The sequence below is a fragment of the Vombatus ursinus genome, unplaced genomic scaffold (genome assembly GCF_900497805.2).
Source record: "Vombatus ursinus unplaced genomic scaffold, bare-nosed wombat genome assembly UNPS02014807.1, whole genome shotgun sequence".
In the NCBI taxonomy this organism is placed as follows: domain Eukaryota; kingdom Metazoa; phylum Chordata; class Mammalia; order Diprotodontia; family Vombatidae; genus Vombatus; species Vombatus ursinus.
In genome coordinates, this window is record NW_020954585.1 from 58150907 (window position 1) to 58172665 (window position 21759).

The 21759-nt window shown below is 35.6% G+C and overlaps 1 protein-coding gene across 7 annotated transcripts in view; it reads right to left on the reverse strand.

Annotated features, from left to right (window-relative positions):
• Positions 1 to 21759, reverse strand: part of LOC114052489 (transformation/transcription domain-associated protein) — a 169861-nt gene that overhangs the window by 80237 nt on the left and 67865 nt on the right. For all 7 annotated transcript variants that reach the window (XM_027875135.1, XM_027875131.1, XM_027875136.1 and 4 more), the window contains exons 45-55: positions 21517 to 21642; positions 13257 to 13403; positions 11960 to 12162; positions 10739 to 10860; positions 10274 to 10487; positions 7473 to 7652; positions 5686 to 5832; positions 3622 to 3741; positions 3056 to 3343; positions 2759 to 2896; positions 726 to 838 (exon numbers count right to left, since the gene is read on the reverse strand). In XM_027875135.1, coding sequence (XP_027730936.1) covers positions 726 to 838; positions 2759 to 2896; positions 3056 to 3343; positions 3622 to 3741; positions 5686 to 5832; positions 7473 to 7652; positions 10274 to 10487; positions 10739 to 10860; positions 11960 to 12162; positions 13257 to 13403; positions 21517 to 21642 — 1798 coding nt within the window. The remainder of the gene's footprint in view (positions 1 to 725; positions 839 to 2758; positions 2897 to 3055; positions 3344 to 3621; positions 3742 to 5685; positions 5833 to 7472; positions 7653 to 10273; positions 10488 to 10738; positions 10861 to 11959; positions 12163 to 13256; positions 13404 to 21516; positions 21643 to 21759) is intronic.

A 21759-nucleotide genomic window follows, 5' to 3' on the forward strand; every position in this document is an offset into this window, starting at 1 on the left:
AACATGCCTAATTCTTCTCCATTTTTAAAAAATACTCACTAGCCCTTATCATATGTGCTAGTTCTTAATCCAAATCTCATCTGTCCTCCACTAAACTCAAAAAAGCCATCTTCTTCACAACTGGCAAAACAAAATAAAATAAAACAAAAAAAAACAAAACAAAACACCTCAATAAGCTCCCTGTTATTTTCAGGATCAAATATAAACTCCTCCATTTGCCAGGTATAGCACTTCACAATCTGCTTCCTTTCTGTATTTCCCATCGTCTTACAGATCACTCCTCCTGGGCACCCTCTATGGTACAGCCACACCAGACTACTTGCTGTTCCTCACAAGAGACATTCCTATTTCCCAGGACTGCACTGACTGCCTTCTGCTTTTCTCTCCTCTACTTAGAATCCCTGACTCGCCCTAAATGCCACCTCGTACAAAAGGCTCTCCCAGGCCCTCTAGCTACTCGTATACTCCCCTACGGCTACCTTCCAGCTATTCTGTCTGTACCATGTATATATCTATTTATGTATAAGTCATTTCCTCTATAAGAACTTCTCCTTGAGGACAAAGCCTGTTTTTGCTTTTTCTTTCTATGTTTACTGCTTAGAGCCTGTCACAGAGTAAGAGCTTAATAAATGATTTCTGATTGATTGATAGGATCTCAAACAGTACTAATAACTAGCATTTTTAAGGAATGAAACTGTTGAACAATATCAATCTCAGAGGCTTACCGAATCCAGTGGTCTTCCCAAAGCTGATATTCTGGGAAGATAGAGGGAGATGCGTTATTCCTCTCATGTTCTTTTTTGGCCTTTTCCATTGCTTTTTCATATGATTCTTGTGCCTTTAAAAGAAAAGTTCCTAACAGTTTTAGTATCTGACCTAATTCCAACCAAGATCTGAATAAGAATGGAATTATTCTGAAACAACAAAAACATGGCATTCCTCCTCCCTTCTCATTAATCTTGGGCCTCTCTTTTCAATTCATTATTCATAGAGAGCCTCTAAAAGAATATAAAAATGGGCAGAGAGAGAGCAAGAGTGTCTAATTTTTAACTGGAACACAAGGGAAAACAAAGATAAATTACTAAAGTTCTCTATTTTATTACAATGAAAGAAGGCAGAATTTCCTAATTAAATTCCTTGCATTGTTACATTAGGAAATTTTGAGCACTTTGGGGGGAAATTTTCTTGATACTACTCTCTCTTGGTTCTTTTCCTACCCTGTCTGATCACTTCTTTTCTGTCTTTGATGGATCATCATCCACGTCACACCTGCTAAGAGTAGGGGACCCCAAGACTCTGTCCTTCATCCACCCTCACTCCTATACTATTTCACTTGGTAATTTCATTAGCTTCCATGATTTCAATTATCTCTAAGTAGATGAATTTCAGATCTACTTGTCCAGGCCTAACACCTCTTTTGTCCTCCAATATCATATCTCCAACTGCTTTTTAAAAAGCGTGAGCTGTTGCCCTGTAGACGTCTTAAACTAAAATATGTCAAGAACTGAATTCTTTATCTTTCCCCCAAAAATTCTCCCTCCTTCCTCTCTGCTCCAAACTTCCCTATTATTGGGGAATGTACCACCATCCTCCCAGTCACCCAGGCTCACAACTTAAATGTCATTCTCACCTCTTCACTCTCAACCCATATCCAATCTGTTATCAATTCCTGTCAATTCAAACTTTGTAACATCTCTCATAAATCTCCACTTAACTGCTCTGACACTGCCACTCTCCTGATCACCTCACACCTACACTATTCCAATAGACTACTGGCTGTGCTTCCTGTCTCCAGTCTCTCTTCCCACTACAATACATTCTCCTCAAGGCTGTCAAAATGATTTTCCTAAAATGCAGGTCTTGACCATATCGCCTCTGTATTCAATAAACTCCAGCGGCTCTCTATCACCTCTAGGACCAAAAATAAAAGCACCTGTTTGGTTTTTAAAGCCCTTCATAATCTAGCCCCTACATACTATCTTTCTTATTACCTTTCTTTCCCAACCTACACCTTATTCTTCCCCCTCCCCACCATATATTCTGTGATCCAATGATATTGGCCTCCTTGTTATTCCTTGAACAAAAAAAAACCTCCTCACTCCAAATACTTTCATGCCTGTCCCTTGCCTGGAACACAATCCCTCTTCATCTATGCCTCCGAGCTACAGCTAAAGTCCTACCTTCATCAAGAAGTCTTTCCTAGTGCCCCTAAACTTTAGTGTCTTCCCTCTGAGAGCACCTCCAATTTATTCTGTGTATATCTGGCTTGTACAGAGTTATATGCATGTTGACTCCCCCATTAAACTATGAGCCCCTTGGGAGCAGGAACTATTAGTGTTTTGTTTTTGTCTTTCTTTCTAGTAAGTGTCTGGCATATAATAGGTGCCTGATAAATGCTAAGTGACTGAGCACAAAATTGCATGTCTGGACTATATTATAACAGTTTTGACCTCAAGCTTTAGATAAGTAAATATAAAAATGCAAGTAAAAATAAAACCAAAATGCAGTCTAACTAGAATTTCATATGGCTCAAAGTAAGTAATGATTTCAGACAAAACTATTTCTAGATCAGTGTCTGATCACAGAATAGAGAATTACATTCTAAAAAAATTTATCCTACAAATGTGGTGTTTTTCTTATATCAAAATTCCATTAAAAAGGGTTCTTTGTACAAGTTCTGTTATCTTAAAAATAAATGTGTTATGCACATAAATCACACATCAACTATAAAATATTAATTCTATCAAATAGTGGTTACCTGCTCAAAGAATCCATGCTGCTCATATGCTATAGCTGTTGCTGTCTCAGGAAATTTGCACCGCTTTTGCCATAAACCTGCCCACATATCTTCCTCTTGTAACAGAGAATAAAGTTCAGCAAGGGAATCCAAAATTTCCTGAAAAAACATCAAGGAATCAATATATAGCAAAAAACCTATGTGAGTTTTGATGAGAATATTTTTAAAACACAGCAATTTTATGGCAATTTAAGATTAAACCAATTTTAGAAATTTAGTTTAACTATAAATATCTAATGAAAAAATGAAGTTACTTACTTGTTGAGGTGGAGTTATACTCTCCTGTTCATAAAATTCAGTTGTCTGTTTGGGTTTAATTTGAAGACTCAGACCTTTTTCAAAAGCCTGGTGCTCTAGCATTAATGTAGAACGGAACCAGAGATTGTGGGTTTTTCCCAAGTATTTCAGCACACAAGGTCTGATAGGAATTGGAGGGACACACTGTGACATTGCTTCCACAAAACAGTTTAGAGCACTTGGCTGGCAATCCCTTTGGACTTGGTGACTACCACTGCATAAGAACGGGCTTATTTCACCTGCAAGAGCCTGAAATAAAGGTATTAGTTTTTAGATTATCTCTCAAAATCAACATACTGCCAACATCTCTTCTTTCACAAAGCCCAGTAATATTTTTGATCATTTACTCTATGCCAAGATCTACTGGTTTCCTTTGTCTTTTAAAAAATCTACCAAGGCTTTATTTTTCTTTCAGGGATATCAGCAATGTAAATGCTGAAGAAAATAAAATTTAAAAACAAGAGCTAAAGTTACCTCTTTCTGAAATATCAATATTTAGTCAAAAAGTATTTTTTTAAAAATCTCACATGTTGCTGTCGATCTGAGAGAATTTTCCACAATCTTGCAAAAAGCTGGATCCAGGTCTTTTCTGCTAATGTTGTTGAAATATGGCACAGCTGAACAAAGGCACTGAGCAATGCACCAGTCTATAGATGGAAGAAAACCCAACAACAATTAGCTCAGCTGGTCAACAGTTCTTACCATGGAGACCACCGAATACAAAAAATTTCATGCTATTAAAACACAATCTATTTTTTAAAACAATCAACAAAATCTAATGAAAATATCAGGTTTCCAACAGTTAATATAATGAATATAAATTAAATTTGAATGACATTGAACAAAATCTCAAGACTTAGCTTATAGAAAATTATTTCAATATAGAAATTTTCCTTCCATTACGAATAAGCTTAAATACATTTTAATACATATTAATGTATCAATCATGCTTTTTTTATGTACACATTTATATACACATTAAAAAAACAACTGTTTCTTTTGAACTCATTTTAAATGTTTTATCATATTTTCCCTTCTATTTCACTCCTGACTCAATCTATGCTGGAGGAACATAAATTCTGGCAAGTCTAACACTAAAATGAAAGACTACGTCTGTCATTCGTCAACCAAATTTAGCTAACATGAGGAATGATGCTCATCACCAAATTAACTACAGGATAAAGAATATTTTTGACCACAACAACCCTATAGGACCTATTTCATTCACTGCAGTAAAATACCCACACTCATAAATGCAAAGACGAATTATGGAAGTAGATTCTATCTATCCTAAACAAAATTTTTTACAGTATACCTGGCCTGGTGATGATACTGCTAAAAAAAAAAAAATGTAACATGGTATCAGTCCCCAAACATTCACAAGCGCTTATTATGTACCAGGCATAAAAAAAAAAATGAGGCAAAAACAGCTCCTACCCTCACGGAGCATACATTCTAACGTAGGGGTTCCTAACCCTTTTTGTATAGTGGACCTCTTAGGCAGTCTGGTGAACCTATACACCCCTTCTGAGAATAATGCTTTTAAATGCATAAAATACATAGGATTACAAAAAAAAATTAATTATAATGAAATACAATTATCACAATATTAAAAAAACAACCTCACGGATCCCAGGTTAAGAACTGTTATTCTAATGGGGGAGACAGTACGTAAATAACTAGGTATACAGAAGACATATAAAGAGTAGATTATGGTAATCTGAAAAGGGAAAGCCATTAGCCACCAGGGACTGGAGGGGGACTGAGAAAGGCCTCCTATAGAATGTAGAATTTTAGGTGATTCTTGAAGGAAGCCTGGAAAACTAAGAGGCAAAGTTGAGGGCCAAGTATTCTAAGTGTGAGAGACAGGAGATATAGGAATGTTATGTTAGAGGAATTACAAGTTTTCCAGAGTAGCTGGATCTTAAGAGTGCACAGAAGGGAGTAGAGACTAAGTAAAAAAGAAGAGATCAAGTTCTGATGAGCTTTAAATACCAAAGAGAGTATTTTATATCTGATTCTAGGTTGAATTAGATGGCTTCTGAGGTTCCTTCCAATTCTGAGAATCTATAAACAAAATTTCCCCTATTTTGTATGAAAGTATTATGAAAAATAAGGAGTAATATAAATGTATTCCATATATGAACACACATTCTCTCCTAATTCTTACCTACAAACATAAATAGTTTATGGCTCTCATCAGTTCAAATCTCATACTGGAGAGATTTTTAAAAAACTTAGCATACTAATCTATCCCATCTTTATCCCATCTTATACTTAAAAATAGTGCATATATCACATTAGGTATTATTATTAGACAATTTTTCCATTTCCTACCACAACAGGAAGTGAGGAAATGACATAGTAAACCTGTCTTGTAAGAATCTGTCCTCTCCTCCCATCAACAGACAATATAACTAACTTATACATTATTTAAATAAGATGATCACTTTAGAGTTTTCCAGGACTACAAGAGTGAATTAGGCAAGTGAAATGTGAGATTTAAGAAAGATCAGGTTTACAATGGGATGACATCACTTTAGGATTTTACAGGCTTTTCAAATAAGAAGTTGCGATTCCAATATACAAACCTTAACTTCCCGAAGAGAGTCAAGGAATTTATCATGTCTGTTGGTCAGCATGTGCAACTGGTTACCAATGTCTTTTTCCGAAAGTTCTTTGGTTTTAGGTGTGCTAGTCTGATCTCCAGGAGCTAATTCAATATCTATCTCCACATCCTATATCAAAGAAAATTTTAAATTAGTTAGATTAAATCTGGTGGACAGCATTTTGTATAGCTCCTGCTGAAATCTTGGCACTCAAAATTCTTTGTCATCTTCTGAAAGTTTGTAATCATAATTTCATTAAGTATGATTTGGCTCCATAAAAATATATTCCTCTTGTTTTTTTGGAGGGCATAATTTTTCTAATCCTGATAGGAACACTAAAGTATTTAAAACAAATCATCAAAATAAAAAAAATAAAGTGGAAATCAAAGCAGATAATAATCAGACCTATTAAGAGTCAGAATATTATTCTTTAAAGTTCAACATATAAGAAATTTGCTTAGCTGTTTTAGTAATTCAGACATAAGTAATTCAGACATAAGCTGGGTATATTAAACTGATTTCTTAAGAGAAAAAAAAACAAACAAACATCTTTCAGCTTGGCTATCCAAAGCTTTCTGGATGTCATAAAAAGTTCAATTTCCAAAAAGTGATTCTGCAAAAAAACAAATAAACAAAGAAAAGATCCTTTTCTTCTCTTTATCTGCATTATTATCTCAATCCTAATATTACTATTAGCTACCAATCTCAGTTGGAACTACTTTTTATCTTAAAAGTCTTACAGAATTACAGGATTCTTAAAACACTACAATTTAAAAGCTATTTTATAGAAGAAAATTATTTAAAAAAAACAATTAAGATAGATTCATTAATATTCACGAATACTAAAAAAAATTCTGAATACTCCTGCTTCTCCTACAAATGCACAAATGCCCTAGATATAAGTTAGGGAAAACACTGAGTCCCATCTCAATAATAAAAGAGTGCTCCTTTTATAGGAAAAAGACAAAATATACAAATTAATCAACCACTTTAAAAAATTACTTACTCACCATGAACTGGTTTCCTTAAAAAAAAATGAACTTTATGGCTATATGTCTATGATGCAAAGATCCTAACTCTCAAATGTATCTGGTTATATTTCAGTGAAGCCAGTGTAGCCACATATAGGTTATCAAATGCCTCATAGCAATGTCTAATATTTTGGTACAAGCTACTCATTCAGAAAGAAAACCAAAAAATCAGCAAAGTTAAATAATAAGAGTAATAATTTATATATACAGTGCTTGAAGATTTGCAAAATGCTTTACAAGTCATCTCATTTGGTATTTGGAGGGCTTTGGGAGGGAGCACAAGACAGTCACTGCTTTCCCTCTGCCATCTTGGCTCCGCCCCTACAAGTCATCTCATTTGATCCTCACAACAACCCTGTAAAGTAAGTGTCATTATTACCCCCATTTCCACAAATGAGGAAACTGAAGATGAGAGAAGTCAAGTGTCTTTCCAGCTAAGTTCACACAGTGAATGTCTGAGGAAGGATTAGCACTCCGGTCTTGAGCATAGCACTGTCTTCAATTGTTTATGCTAGACAACCATAAAACAAACACCAAAATGGGTGTCAAGGATCTCAAAGCTGAATGGCAAAATGCTCAGAAACTGAGAGGAAAAAAAAATAAAAGCCTATCATTCAGGGATGGAACATGTGTATGTCTCTGACCTGAAAATTTTATGATGGCTAAAATTTTCTTTTGGGAAAAAAAAAAGCATTTCAATCTCTTTTTTAAAAAATGAATTAATAAAACTCATCTTACCTCTTCTTTGGATTCACTGTTCTCTCTTTCTCGAGGTTCCTGTTTGACATGTGTTACCATGGCAAATGCTGCCCGATCATGACTATCAGCAAGGTTGATAACATTAGTGATAGATGGGAGCATAGCTCCTTGACAACTTGTACCAATTGTGGTGTTTCTCTCACATACTGCCAACAGGAGCTAAAAAAAGATTTTTATTACGAAAAGAGAAAAACAATTTTCATTTTAAACAGCATTTAGGATGTATAAATAAATGCTTAATATTGCCAAATGAATCTGAATTGGACTGCTTTACTGATCATTTTGTCATTAGTCAAATTTCAAACCATTTGGTACATAGAGCATAATATGTACCATCTCAGATGGTACCATCTTACCTTTCCAGCTAGCCTAATCATATTGCTCTCCTACATACACTCTGTGTTCTAGTCAAACAGAGAAAAAACATTTATTAAGGGAACAATCATTTATTAAGTACCTACCTATGTGCCAGGTACTATAGGAAGCACTTTGCAACTATTAAGTCATTTAGTCCTCATTTAATTATAGGAAGTTGGTGTTATTATTATCCCCATTTGACAGTTTAGGAGACTCAGGTAAAACAGAGGTTAAGTGACTTGCCCAGGTCACACAGCTAGTAACTATGATTTGAACTCAGATCTTCCTGACTTCAGGCCCAGTGCTCTAACCACTGAGGCACCTAGCTGCTTCTGCTTTCCAAATATATCCTGTGTTCCCCTTCCCTCTATGCCTTTGCCCCCAGTTTCACTGTGCCTGAAATGTTTTCCCTCTTGCTCCTTTGTCCTACCCATCCTTTAAAGCTCAACTTAAATGCCACCTACAAGAAGTCTTCCCAATTCCAAATTATTCATGACCTTCCTTCTTCAATCTCACTCTTTATCTAGTAGAGCATTTTGCTGTTATGTGGCCATCTCCAGTCCTCCTGATCTATATCTTGCCACTAGACCCAGATGGCTTTGGGGGAGAAAGTGAGGCTTGCCTCCTCACTCAAATCCAATTCACTTGCAAGTCATGGCATCATCCTCCTGATGTCATGGTCTTCTTCGAAAATGAAGGACAAACAGCAACATCTGTCATGTATATTGGTATCTTATCCCCCTACCAGACTGTAAACTCTCGGAAGGGATCATGTCTTAAGATATTCTCTATCTCCCCTACCACCTAAAGTAGTGCTCTGTATATGGTTTTATAATAAAAGAATAACCCTCGGGGGGAGGGGGTTGGGAGAATCACCTATACAATTACAAATATGGGATTTTTTACAAAAGCAAATAGTATAATGATATACTGGATTATTATGCCACACAAACCACTTCTGTGTTAATAAGTCATTGCCAACAGCTCTGACTTTCTGCTGTCTTTTACCAGGCTAAATACTTACTTAAAATTAACCTGTCATTTTACTTAATACAGAGAAGGGGACAAGTAGAAATTAACTTTTCTAATAGCCTCAGTAATTTTTAAAATGAGAAACTGAGGCAAAGATAGATTATACAACTTGTTCAAGGGATAAAATTACTGACCAAAATGCCTGAGGATTCTCCTATCCCATGCTAACAGGTAAATCATTACCTATAACCTTAATGGGAACATCAAGGAACCCACTTTTGTTGATAAGAACTAAAGAGAACTGACTTAACATCTATTGAAACTCCTACTCCAAGCCTGAACAACATCCGGTCTGTTTTACATTCTCTACAGTTTTTGCAGGGTGCCTGAAATCCTTTGGCGCACAAGCAGCCCCATGTTGTGCAGGCCTACCCTAAGGGAACTTTGCATAGTCAGTTTTGCTGAGGGACTTGCATTTTCAAGGGCTGCCTGAAATCCTTTGGCAGGCTGCAAGAGCACGTGGGCCGTAAGCGGCTTGCAATGTTGTGCAGGCCTGTCCTACCCTATCCTTATGCTAGACTCAGCCTCTAGAAACTGAACCATTTCAAATAGTTTTTAATATAGATTCCTTTGCTCAACAGCATTTTAAGAGTTCAAAATGGAAGAATGCAGAGGGTTGGCAACATCATGACATTAAAGGATACAGGGATTAATTAGCTTGGTGATACTTTGAGAGTTTAAGAGCTAAACGAGATAATGCTCAAATTCCCAACACTGGAGTAAATTTTGTTTAAAAATAATTTTCACACTCAAGACTCAGCAAAGTTTTGGCTATACAGTGAAGAAAATTATGTAACATTCTAAAAGATTCACAATTTAGAAGCAAAGCTTTTTGATATTAATTGAAAGTAACGATTTAAAAACGCATTTAAAAAACCACTGTAGGAATCTAACATGGTTTTTTGAAAGTATTCAAAAAATAAATATATTGGGACATCATTTGTTGTTAAAATTTGTCTTAGATCCCTATTTCATTTAGCACAGCCATTCTGGATTAAATCAGCAACAGGACACACAGCAAAAATGTTTTTTCCTACAATTTGTTTTTGTCATAAGAGGGCAATTTGAGTTGGCATTTTTAAGGTATCAATACACCACCAAAAGCATTTTATAATGCTATCTACACTTAAAATACCAGCAAATAAAATTTGGTTTGAAATTTCCTTTATGATGTCTCTATTTAAATATGGCTCTAAGGGTTATATTTCAAGTATGTCCCAGTAATACCACTGTTAAAAGAAGTTTTTTCTAGCAGCTTTTAAAGTGCACTTCAGCAGCTAATTCTAGCACTATCATGCAATAACACAAAAAAGTCTCGCGATTTTAAAGCACAGAATCAGTCACAAGGTATATCATTGCTCCCCAAATTCACAGAGTTCACTCCATCCTACCTCAATGCACTGCTTGATCCAAAAGTGGTTTCCCATGGCTTCCCAGTTCTGAGAACAAGTTACATAAAGCAAGCGTTCATAAACACGACGTTTCATGGAATTGTCAAACACTTCAAAAAATTTTGCTCGGATAAGTGGCTGAGCACAACGTAAGCCAGAAAGGAAGGCAGGCTCTAGTTTAGCAGTGAGTTCGCTTCCAGAAAGGTTCTCATCTCTACAGTGAAAGAAATATAAAGGTAGATAGGGGTTCTTCTTTTTTAGGAAGTTTACCTAATCTCAAATGCAAATAATCACCAAGTTCATTCACTTAAATGGCTCAAGCAGCAATTAGTGCATTCAGTAATATTTCCCACTATAAATTTTTTGATTTGGCACTTTAAAGTATTCTTTTAAATTTACTCATTGCTAGAAGATGAATGAATGGGAACCAAATAGCTACAATATTTGATTAATTGATGTAATTACCTATAGACATAATTAACAAGGTCTAAGAACTGGGCATTCAATTCAAGGTCTTCTGGAAAACGTTTTTCAATGTAAGTCATCATTTTCACCAACAAAATGGACTTCTCACGGAGTGTAGGTGTCTGTGAATTTTTAAAAAGAGAATTAATTTTCTCAATTTGAAAAATAACACACCCAAAAGTATTTCAACCATCTGCTTTTTATAAGTTTTTACACTACTGTTAAGTACAATGGGGCACGGTTATCTTCCTAAAAGGAAAGATGTCTTAAGAAGGCCCTTGTAACAATGGTTTTCAAACATGAATGCTTAAAATTTTCTAAATGCTATGTTCACTTTGATGTCGGATACATCTATCTACATGCGCATGCACGCGCACAGACACACTCTCTCTCTCTGAAAGATGACAAGTCAATCTAAAAGCTAGTTATTTAGAAATGGCCTAATGAAATGTTTAAAAAAAAAAACACCTAATTACCAATAGGCACAGATACGTCAGTAACCAACTAAATCATTCAGCTTTATATCCACAACAGACAAGATCAAAGTCATATTTTAAAGAAAATAATCTTCTTTCCTATGCAAGGCCATCATTGAAATTTTAGGAGCTGCTTCTGTTATTCTATCCCTAAACTTCCACTAATAAGAATAACAAGAAAGCTCATTTTAACATAAATAAGTATTACATTGAAGTGAGCAATAAGATTTATAGACCAACTAAGGTCTTGCTTTCAACATGTTCCAACATGGACAATACTGTAGAAAATCTTGACTCCTCTAAAAAACAGATTATGTGAAGTTAAACACACAATAATTGTAACTTTTAATCTTGGCTCAGGGTAAGAGGTGAGGAATCTTCCTCCTTTCAAAAGAGAGGGCAGGTGATTACGGGTGTGAAATGCTACACATTACATTATAGTCACGATTATTAATCTTAATTGACAGATTTTTTTTTTTGTTAAAATAAAGTGCTCAAGGGTATGAGAAGTGGATTGGGGTAAGATATCATGAAATAATTGATGCAAAAACAAAAAGCATCAATAAAATTTACTATCTTAGTTTTTAAGAGAAAAGGAATCATGAATGTAAAGATACTATATTTAAAGACCTCTGTGGAAGACTGAAAATCTTGCAACTAAGTCTATTGCATTGATAGAAAGTAATTTTATAAGAATAGATCACAAAGTTAAGAATAATGCCACCATTTTATTTTACTAGCTTACTTGATTGGCTGCCATAGGGGAATTATTTTTAACCCATTCTTCTACAGTTTTAACCACAGCACGAAGAATTTTGGCATCAGTTGATTTTTCAATTAGTGATGTTAGAATGGCCTGAATAAAGTTTTTCCTCATTTCCATGCTCATCACAGCAAGACGAGTTTTCACAAGATCCAAACTCAACATAACCAGTTCACTTGTCCCTGCTAATGTACAGAAACAGATTATTAGAGAGTGTAGAGTTTTATGGTTATAAATAACTAGTTATTTTAACAGGGAAACTTGTGCCCAAAACACACATCTCTCCCCCACCCCTCCCTCCAGCCAAGTTGCTACATTTAAAACTGGAAGAAACCTACTAAAATTTTCACTTCTTCAAAACAGTTTTTAACTTTCTTCCTCCTCTTCCTCCAACCCTTTAGAAGAGATGAATAAGGGGAACCACAGCTAGTGGAAGGTTAGCGGAGCTATGAGATGAAGTCTATTTTGGGGAAAGGAATAGGGTTAGAGGACGGGGAGGCAGAGATGGAGAAAAGATTGATCTTACACATGAAATTGGGAGCCACACTATATAGACCCTGAAATTGCATTAGTTACACTCATAGAAGCTGAAAGCCAAAGTACTCAAGGGCTTCCATGAGTTGTACTTAAAATTAGGATCAAAACTGAAGAGCACAGCACCTTAGATGTCATCTAAGCCCTTCATTTTATAATGGAGCAAACTGAGTTACTGAGAAGTGACTTGCCCAAAATCACACATAAGAGACCACATGAGGATCTGAACTCAGGTCCTCTGCCTCCATAATAAGTGTTCTCCCACTATACTCTGCCCAGCTGCACTGCAGCTTCAGCTGTAACTGGTCTTCTGTGCACAAACCACACACAGGAATACATAGTATCTATTTAAATGTCTGTGGGTGATGCTTCCATTATTGACGAAGACATTTTAGAAATAGTTCCACGTATTCTCCTTCAGCAGGTTGAAGCATTTTTGACCACACATACTACCTAGTGGTGAATTTTCCTGAGACACTTAAATATAAAATTCCTGTAATTTTCAATTCTCCAATTCTCAAAAGATTATATACGAAAAAGCTGACTTTTTGACATAACAACTTAAATTGTGGTTTTCACCAGATATTTAGAACCCAATGCTTAATATGTAATACACTTCCATCAGTTTTTTTTTTAAATAATCAATACAAATTTTAAAAACCCATTATTATTGAGGGGCCACTCACACAGCATTCTCATTTTCATTGTGACATTACCAAAAAGGGTAAGGTACCAAATGTGTTACCTGTGTTAGCTTCTGCAGTTCCTGATGCCGCCTGTGGATTTAAATGCTCTCTAACCATCTTCTGTAGAGAACGCATGAAAACTGAAATCAATCTGTCTATGTAGCTAGGGTTATTACTGCAAGCAGACTTTAGAATCATCAAGGTACCTAAAAACCGTAAAATGTCCCCATTTTGAGAGAAAGATACACAATAAGTAGTATGTCTACAATAAAGAATTCAATAGGAATAGATAAAAATCAGCAATAAAATGTTACTGAATAATAAGTATTGGAAGATACATAAATCAAGATGTTCTAAAATATTAGCATTAAAAAATTTACAATAAATGGCATACTCTATAATCTAAACTTAAAATATCAATGATTATTTCACATGTGTCAAGATCATCAGAAAAGAAAACTTATTTTACAAGATGCACAGTAATGACTACTTTCTTCTCCAATCATATCAGTAAGTTAAGGACAGAGATTATATATTATTAAATATTTTACCTCCTCCAAGTTCTCCACACTAAAAAGGTTTGTTAAATTGAATAAAATTTCAAGTATCCAAAATGATAGGAGATTTTTCATATTATACAGATAATACATAAAACATTATATCAAAAGATCTTTATCTTTCCTCCATTTCAACTCAACAAATATTTCTTTAGTGCTGGTCCTTTGTACAAAGCACTGTCCTAGGTATTGAGGAAGAGATAAAGATAAATAAAATATGGTCTCTAACTTCAAGAAAAGTATTAGGGAGCTTCACATTTGAACTAGCTTATAAAATATGGTTAGGATTTCAACATGTCAAGTTTCCCCACGTACGGGGAATAATAATGTGAGGCAAAGTCAGGGAGAAAGGGAAACTAAAGATGTTTTCACAGAATGGCAAGAATCCCAGTGTGACTGAAGCACAGAGTATTCAAAGGGGATGATGTGAGAATAAGCTTGAAAAGTCATCTGGTGACAGCACCTTGAAAGCCATGTTAAGGTGCTGTGACTTTGTTCTGTAGGTAATAAAGATTCACTACAGATCTTGAAGCAGTGGAATGACAGGATCAGATGATTAAGATTAACCTACAGAAGAGTGTAGAAGATACTGGATATGGAAATTATCATTTAAGGGAGAGTTCAGGAGAGCAGTAATGGATTATCTTAAACTAGTAAGGTAACTCTGGTCATAGAAAGTAGGTGACACAGGCAAGAGATATTCTGGAGACAAACTTGAGAAAATTTGTTGACCAACCATGGGAGATGGCAAATATGGGAAAGGCAAGAGGACATTGCATCTCTGAATGCCAGTGACTCAAAAAATCATCAGCAAAACATAAATCAGGAGGAGGAGCAAGTTCTTGGAGAAAGTTCAGTTTTCAAATGAGTTTGAGGAGAGAACAAGACCACACTGGGACCAGTAATACCAGGCCACCTGCGGCTTCTACCACTTTGGTGCAAAGAACCCTACTCAGGAGTCATATTCTCTGCAACATCAATCAATTTTCACTGATTTGCTCACCAGCAAAAGCAAAGGAACTCCTAGGCAATGGGATTACAAAGACAAAAACCTGTATAAAAATCCATGAATCTGAGAGGGGGAAAGAATGGTGGCAAACATTTATTTGAGAATCCAAAAAGGAATTAATAGATTAGCTATTGTGGTAGAAATATACTATAGGTTGCCAAACCAGTTGGAAAAATCTAATGACACAGAAGCACAGGCAGAAAACGAAACTGTTGTAATTCTCTATCATACTCTTCACAGCAGATATTTCGAAGCTTCTCTTCTCTCAATCCTCCACACAAACCTTTCCACCTAATCACTCAGAAGACTTCACTTTATAATGTACTGAAAAAAGAGGCTATTCCCCTTGAGCTTCCTCGTCTCCCCTACCCTACATAGCAAAATCACCTGACATCATTTACCACTCTCTCCAACCCCTTCTACATGTAATCTTGATCCTACTCATTCCCATCTTCAACAATAGCCTGCCTTTTTTATCATTTCCTTCTTATCTATAGGGCTCACTCCCTGCTATCCAGGTATCCCCTCAATTCCCCCAAAACTGGTTGTTTGGCCCTACCAACCCCTAAAACTATCCTTCTCTCTCTTCCCTTTCAAAGACAGACTCCTAGAAAAAGCTGTCTACAAATGACTCCCACTTCCTCTCTTCTTACATACTCCTCGACCCTTTGAAATCTGGCTTTCCAATGTAACCAACCACTCAACTGAAACGTCTCTATCCAAATTTAGCAATGATCTCATAATTGCCAAATCTAATAGCCAGATTTTAATCCTAATTTTTTTTTTGCTTTCCCTCAACATCTGAGACCATATACCTTTTAGCATAAATCACCACAAAATTATCAGCATTAAAAAGATACATGTGGCAAAGCAGCTTAGAATTATTCTACTCCAATTTATTTTTGTACCCAGGTTTTTATCCAACTACACCTCTTGCCCGAGGTATATGTATTGATGGACTACTTAATGGGCTTCCCCTCCAACTCCTTATCATAATCTGGGCAATATTTATTAGCCATTTTTGTTTTTTTCAGTATGACAATCCCTTGTTAATCCCTAAATCAATCTTTGAACTGAAGAAGCTTTGTAGTATTTCAGAGCTCAGTAAAATTAACACTATGTACTCAGTGAACAGTAGTCTTTGATGTACCTCCTCATCCATAGAGAATCCCTCTTCTATTTATGTGTGCATTCTCTGCTGTCATGACACTGGAAAATACTACAGGTCTATGCCTCCCTGTCTGATGACTTCCTACTTGATAATTCAGCAAATTGTAAATAATGTTATCTCTGTGGTCTTGTCATAGCAATTTCAATATATGCATGGCAATCACCTTGCTTGACAAGACCTCATTTGGGTCTACTAAGCCAAATGGAGCTTAGTAAATGTGGAGTAAAAATGGAGCTTAAATTTTTCTGACACTCTCCATCACCAATGTGACTAGAAAATCATCTATAGAAGCCCGCCTGTTTCTTTTTCATGTTTTCATCAAGGATACCCTCACTGTATATAAAGAGACAATTTTGATAAATATTTTATAAAAATGATAAAGGAAATGCATGGGTCAATAACTTTTTCAATCACTTTATTTTTAAAAAAGTATCATTGGGGCAGGTAGATGGCACAGTGGATAGAGCACCAGCACTTAAGTAAGGAGGACCTGAGTTCAAATCCTGCCTCAGACACTTGACACTTACTAGCTATGCGATCCTGGGCAAGTCACTTAACCCCAATTGCCTCACACATGAAAAAGAAAAGAAAAAATATCATCTATTATCTCCATTCTTTTGAATCGTCCCTCTTTTAAGATAGCTTGAAAATCAATTCCTGAGTAACTAAAATTGTTATCTCTAGTACTTGGTACCTTTGGTAATGAGTAATTACCAGCATAGTAAAATGTAGTCAGCTTCATTATTTGTACTGCCATTCAATCCTCACATCTTCCAACTCTTTTCTTGTAAAGTATTCACAATGTCCATGTGTCAAATTACTGAGTAATCAAACACCTTTGGGCTCATTCAATATTTGACTCCAGGCAACATAAGATCATAAGATTCAGAACAAAATGAGAACCTCAAAGGTCACCTTGCCAAACTCCTTCATTTTACATGTTACATTGTTGAGTTTTTTTTTCCATCCTCCCCATACCCAACTTTGGCCCAAAATAAATGCTACAAAGATAATATGCTGGAAATCCTTAAGACTTTCTCTTCTACTTCATCTTCTGCAATATATATTGGCACATAAGCTACACGGTGCCCTCTTTGCTTATGCTCACATGAACACTACAAGAGATGACCAAATGTTCCATTAAATTATGTTGCCTTTGGGAACACAATGAAAAAATTCCTCCAACTCCTTTATCCACTACTCTGAGGAGAATACATAGATAGTAGTATCACCAACCTAAATTTGTCAAGTTACTACTCTACATAGTCTCCTCTACAGGCTTTAGTGACCCTGGCCTTGGGTAGACCATCATCCACTAAAAGTAGGTGCCACTCAAATTTATTATTTAGCCCTCTACTCTTTATTCTCTACATGCTCAAAATGATTTCATCAGATCTCATGGGTCCAATCAAAATTTTTATGCAGATGGCTCCGAAAGCTATGCATTAGACTCTAACCACTCTCCCAAAGTCTTAGCTCCTCTTGAAATTACTTCACATTTACCTACTTATGCCCATGTTTTCTTCTAGGAAAATATAGGCTCCTTGAAGGCAAGAACTATTTCCTTTAATATCCATTATACCTAGCATGGTGTCTTGTAAATAATAGGCAATTAATTAAACTTCCTTTTGTTATCTGGTCCAGTTTCTAGCGAGAACATCAATATGAACATGGCTCACTTTCTCCAATAGTATATCAATCATTAACAAATAATCTTACCATCAATTAATGTTTATAAATAGTTTAGTAAGAACTTTGTAAATCTTAGCACTATCAGCAATCCTGTAACAACAAAAGCAGAAAAGGGGACTGCACAGGACAAAGTGTCATTTTATATTTTTATCTGCTTCATCACTTAATTTTTGTTTCTTCATCTTTAAAATGAGGATAATAGCACCGGTCTTCCAAGCTTGCCATAAGGATAAGATGAGATAATATTTGTAAACTGTAAAATATTTAACAATCTCTTTAACTACTATGTCCTTTTGAAGGTTTCTGCTTTATTTCTGAGATCAATTAGGCTGCTTCTCATTTCTTTGTATTTGTGTTCAACTACACTTTACTTTTTGTACTAGTTCATTGAATTTGTTTCATTGTGGGCTTGAATGATGTTTGAAATGTTTGACTTTTCCTCATTAATAGCTGCTGTGATAACTCTAACAGTCATTGAAATGTGCTCTTTAAAAACTACAACTATTACACCTATCTTTGGAGATATATCCACTCTTAAAAACCACAGAATTAAAAACACAACAAAAGACAGAGATTAAACTTGTGTATGTCACAAATCCAACACTCAATTGGCAGAACTAATTAAAAGTTAAAGAAAACCAGGCCAATTCAGTTTCAACTGGTGAAGGTTAGATATTCTCTGCCAGCCTAGTGTCAGGAGGGACACATACAACAAAGATCAATGATGTCACAATGTGAAACCATTAAAATTATTGCCTATACTAAGGAATTTCATCAGCAACTTAGATATTTATATTTTGGTCACCATGGTGAAAAATGTAATCCCTAAGGGAAGAGAAAGGGACAAGTATTTATTAAGTGCTTACTATGCACAAAGACATTGTACTAAACATCTTACAAATATTATCTCATGGTAAGTGCTAATCTTATCCCCATTTTACAACTGAGGAAACTGAGGCAGACAAAGGTTAAATGAGTTGTCCTGAGTCACAGAGCTGGTAAGTGGCTGAAGCTGGATTTGAACACAGGTCTTCCTGACATTCTAGGTCCAGTATTCTATCCACTGTGCCACTAGATGCCTCTAGGTAGAAAATACAAAAACTACAGCATTAAAGATTGGAAAAAGATAATTTTTGCTGATAAAATGAATAAAACTCACTTTGTTATTCAAGATCTTGGAAAACAGTTTTCAATAAGAAATCCAAGTGAGCTTGTGAGATAGAAGCATCTTAATCAGGCCATAAAATATCAACCTCCCAAAAAATGCTTGAGGGATTGCTTTTTTTTTTTTTAATTTCAAGTGGGTTCTAGAAATCTCGTCCCCATTTAAGAAAGGATAAACTCTGAATAAACATTCTGATATACTAAAAAACAGAACTGTTCCCAAATGAAAATGAAATACTATACAACAAGGTCTTGTATCATGGCAGATATCATGAAAAGTTAAGAAACTAATCTGAGACATGGAGATAAACATGCTTCAATGGCCTGGGATCTCACTAAATTTAAAAACCATTGAAAACCTATGGATTATAATTAAGCTAGTACTACGTATCAAGCACTGCACTAAGCAGTAGGAATCCAAGTATAAAAACTGAGACAGTCCCTTCTCAAGGAGCTTACATTCTAAAAGGGGGAGACAACACATAAGGTGATGTCCTTTGGAGAGGTGGCCAAGGAAAGGAATTTAGTCTGGGAAATCACAGGTATAGTAAGTTGATCCATAGATCAGTCAACTGAAACATCCTTTCCAGGAACAAGCAATGGTAACATTTACTGATCACTTTGTCCAGGGCAGGAGGTAGAAAACTGGAGGGTGTGTCTGAGTGGGGGGCAAAATACTACAAACATACATGGCAAGATACACTGAATGAACACATAAATGGAAAAAGAATGGTCTGCTGAGAGCTGGTTAGATAAAATGGGCTAGATGAGTTTGTACTCTCTCACTACTAAGGTGAAAGTTCCAAAGTTGAGTCAATTAATCTCCTCAGGTACTTGGGCAGGAAGAAAGAGGAAGATGGGTGCTACAGGGCAAATGACAAAATGGTCTGGATGTATGGCCAGATAAGATGTGAAGGAAAGAGATAATGAGGCCTCATCTTTTGGCTTCTGGAAATGAAGGAATGCAGTTGGTTCTAAGAGTGAATTCAGTAAGACTTGGAGGTCTGATCACCAGATATTTATTAACCAGATGTCCAGCCAAATTCTCTCCTGCTTCCAAGCTTCTGTTCAGGCTACCATCTTTCCAGTCATCTGCTCCTTAACTATGGAATTATCTTCGACTTTTCCTGTTGTCGCATTTGGATCCAAATAAGTGTCAAATCTTGTCAATTTGACCTCCATAATATCTCTCATCCTTGCCCTTCTCTCTTTCATGATCATTTTAATTCAGGCCTATCAATTCAGGTCTCACCAAGTCTCCTAAATTTCTGTAACTAGTTTCCTGGCTCTCCTCTTTTCAATCTACTCCCCTATAGCTGCTGAAATAATCCTCCTAAAGGCACAGTTGACAATGTAGCTATCCTGCTCAAAAACTATGCTGAGCTCCCTAACACCTTTAGTTGTATCATATGCAAACTACTCAGAGATCAGCCTGAGAAGTTCTATCTGACCTCCACCTACCTCTCCAGCCTTATTTCACATTTCTCCTATGTATGAATAACAAATTCCATCTAACCAGGACTAGTTGCCTGAATTTGGAATTTTCTCTCCTGCCTCTACGTATTTATCACCCATCCCCAGAACTGGCATGTACCTCTTGATGCCCTGTCTCTCAGAATACTTATCATTTTTCCATGTTCAGGTCAACTCAAAGCATTCCCATAAGACTAATTAACATTCTATCTTTTGTTACGTTTACTCCTAAGCCCTAGATTTATATCTAGCTTTTTATTTCAGTATTATTTATCCTCATTGGAGCTCCTCCAAGACGAACTAACTTTTGATCTTCTAATAAATAATAATTTAATGATAGTAACTTTTGTTTCCTTATCCAGTGTTAACCATGGCATATTACCTTATCTCAGGGTTAACAATGGGATATACAGTTAGGGAAATAAGAGGACCTAAAGTCCATGAGTGACTTGCCCAAAGTCATATAGCTAATTAATGGCAAACACACCTGAATACCCAGATCTTCTCACTCTATATTCAGGGCTCTTTTACATTATCTATAATGTAAATTATAATTAACACACCAGTGTTTATCAGCAGGCAGTAAAATTTAAAAAAAAAAAAAGGTTGCATTTAAAGAGAAAACTGTTTTTCCTTGTTTTTAAAATGTCATGAAAATTGTCAGCTAATATTTATAACATGGACTTGTATTTTTACTGTACTTTTTTGTAATTACTTTGACCTCTGACATTCACTCCTATTCTACAATTACAAAAGAAGTCTCTAAAGTAGTATGGAGAATAGAAATACAAACAAACAATTACTTGATAATTATTCTTTCCTGCTATAAATGTAATCTACTATTCAGTCTTTAGAAGTAATGCATTTATTAATGGGACACAAAGTAAATTTTAAACCAGTTTCTAACCACTTGAGATAAATGGGGGTAAATTAGGGTGACATGATTAAAAACGCTGGCTTATTAAACAACATTAAAACCAGACCAAATTAAATTTAAATTTAGTCCTTCTTTGTTGATTTAGAAGGCATTTCAGGAGGTTCTCCAAGTGTCTTGGAGTCATTGTGAATATCCATTGCCACTACATTAAAGTTATGCAAATCAAAATAGTATCTAAATTTGCATGTTTCCTAGACACGCACAAAGTACAGGAAAAATCATGCCTCACTTTTCTTATTGAGAATTCAAGTCTAATGACAAAGAACTTAATAAATGAACAAATATGCTACCACCAATGAAAAGAAAGACTACTCACCAAAGAGTTGGGAAGGATTTGCATTTGTAGCCTTTTCATAATTAGTAAGTCCTTCATAAATAACTTTCCCCACTGCTGCATACAAGCATTCAAGCTCTTCATATTTAGAAGCTACACTTGAAGTGCCTGAAATCAGAGTTTAAAATTAGAGTAGTAATGCAGTTTGGGACCTCAAAATCCCAGACATCTACATTTACCAATAAGAAATGCGTAAGTGACAGTCAATGGAGCTACTGAGAATGA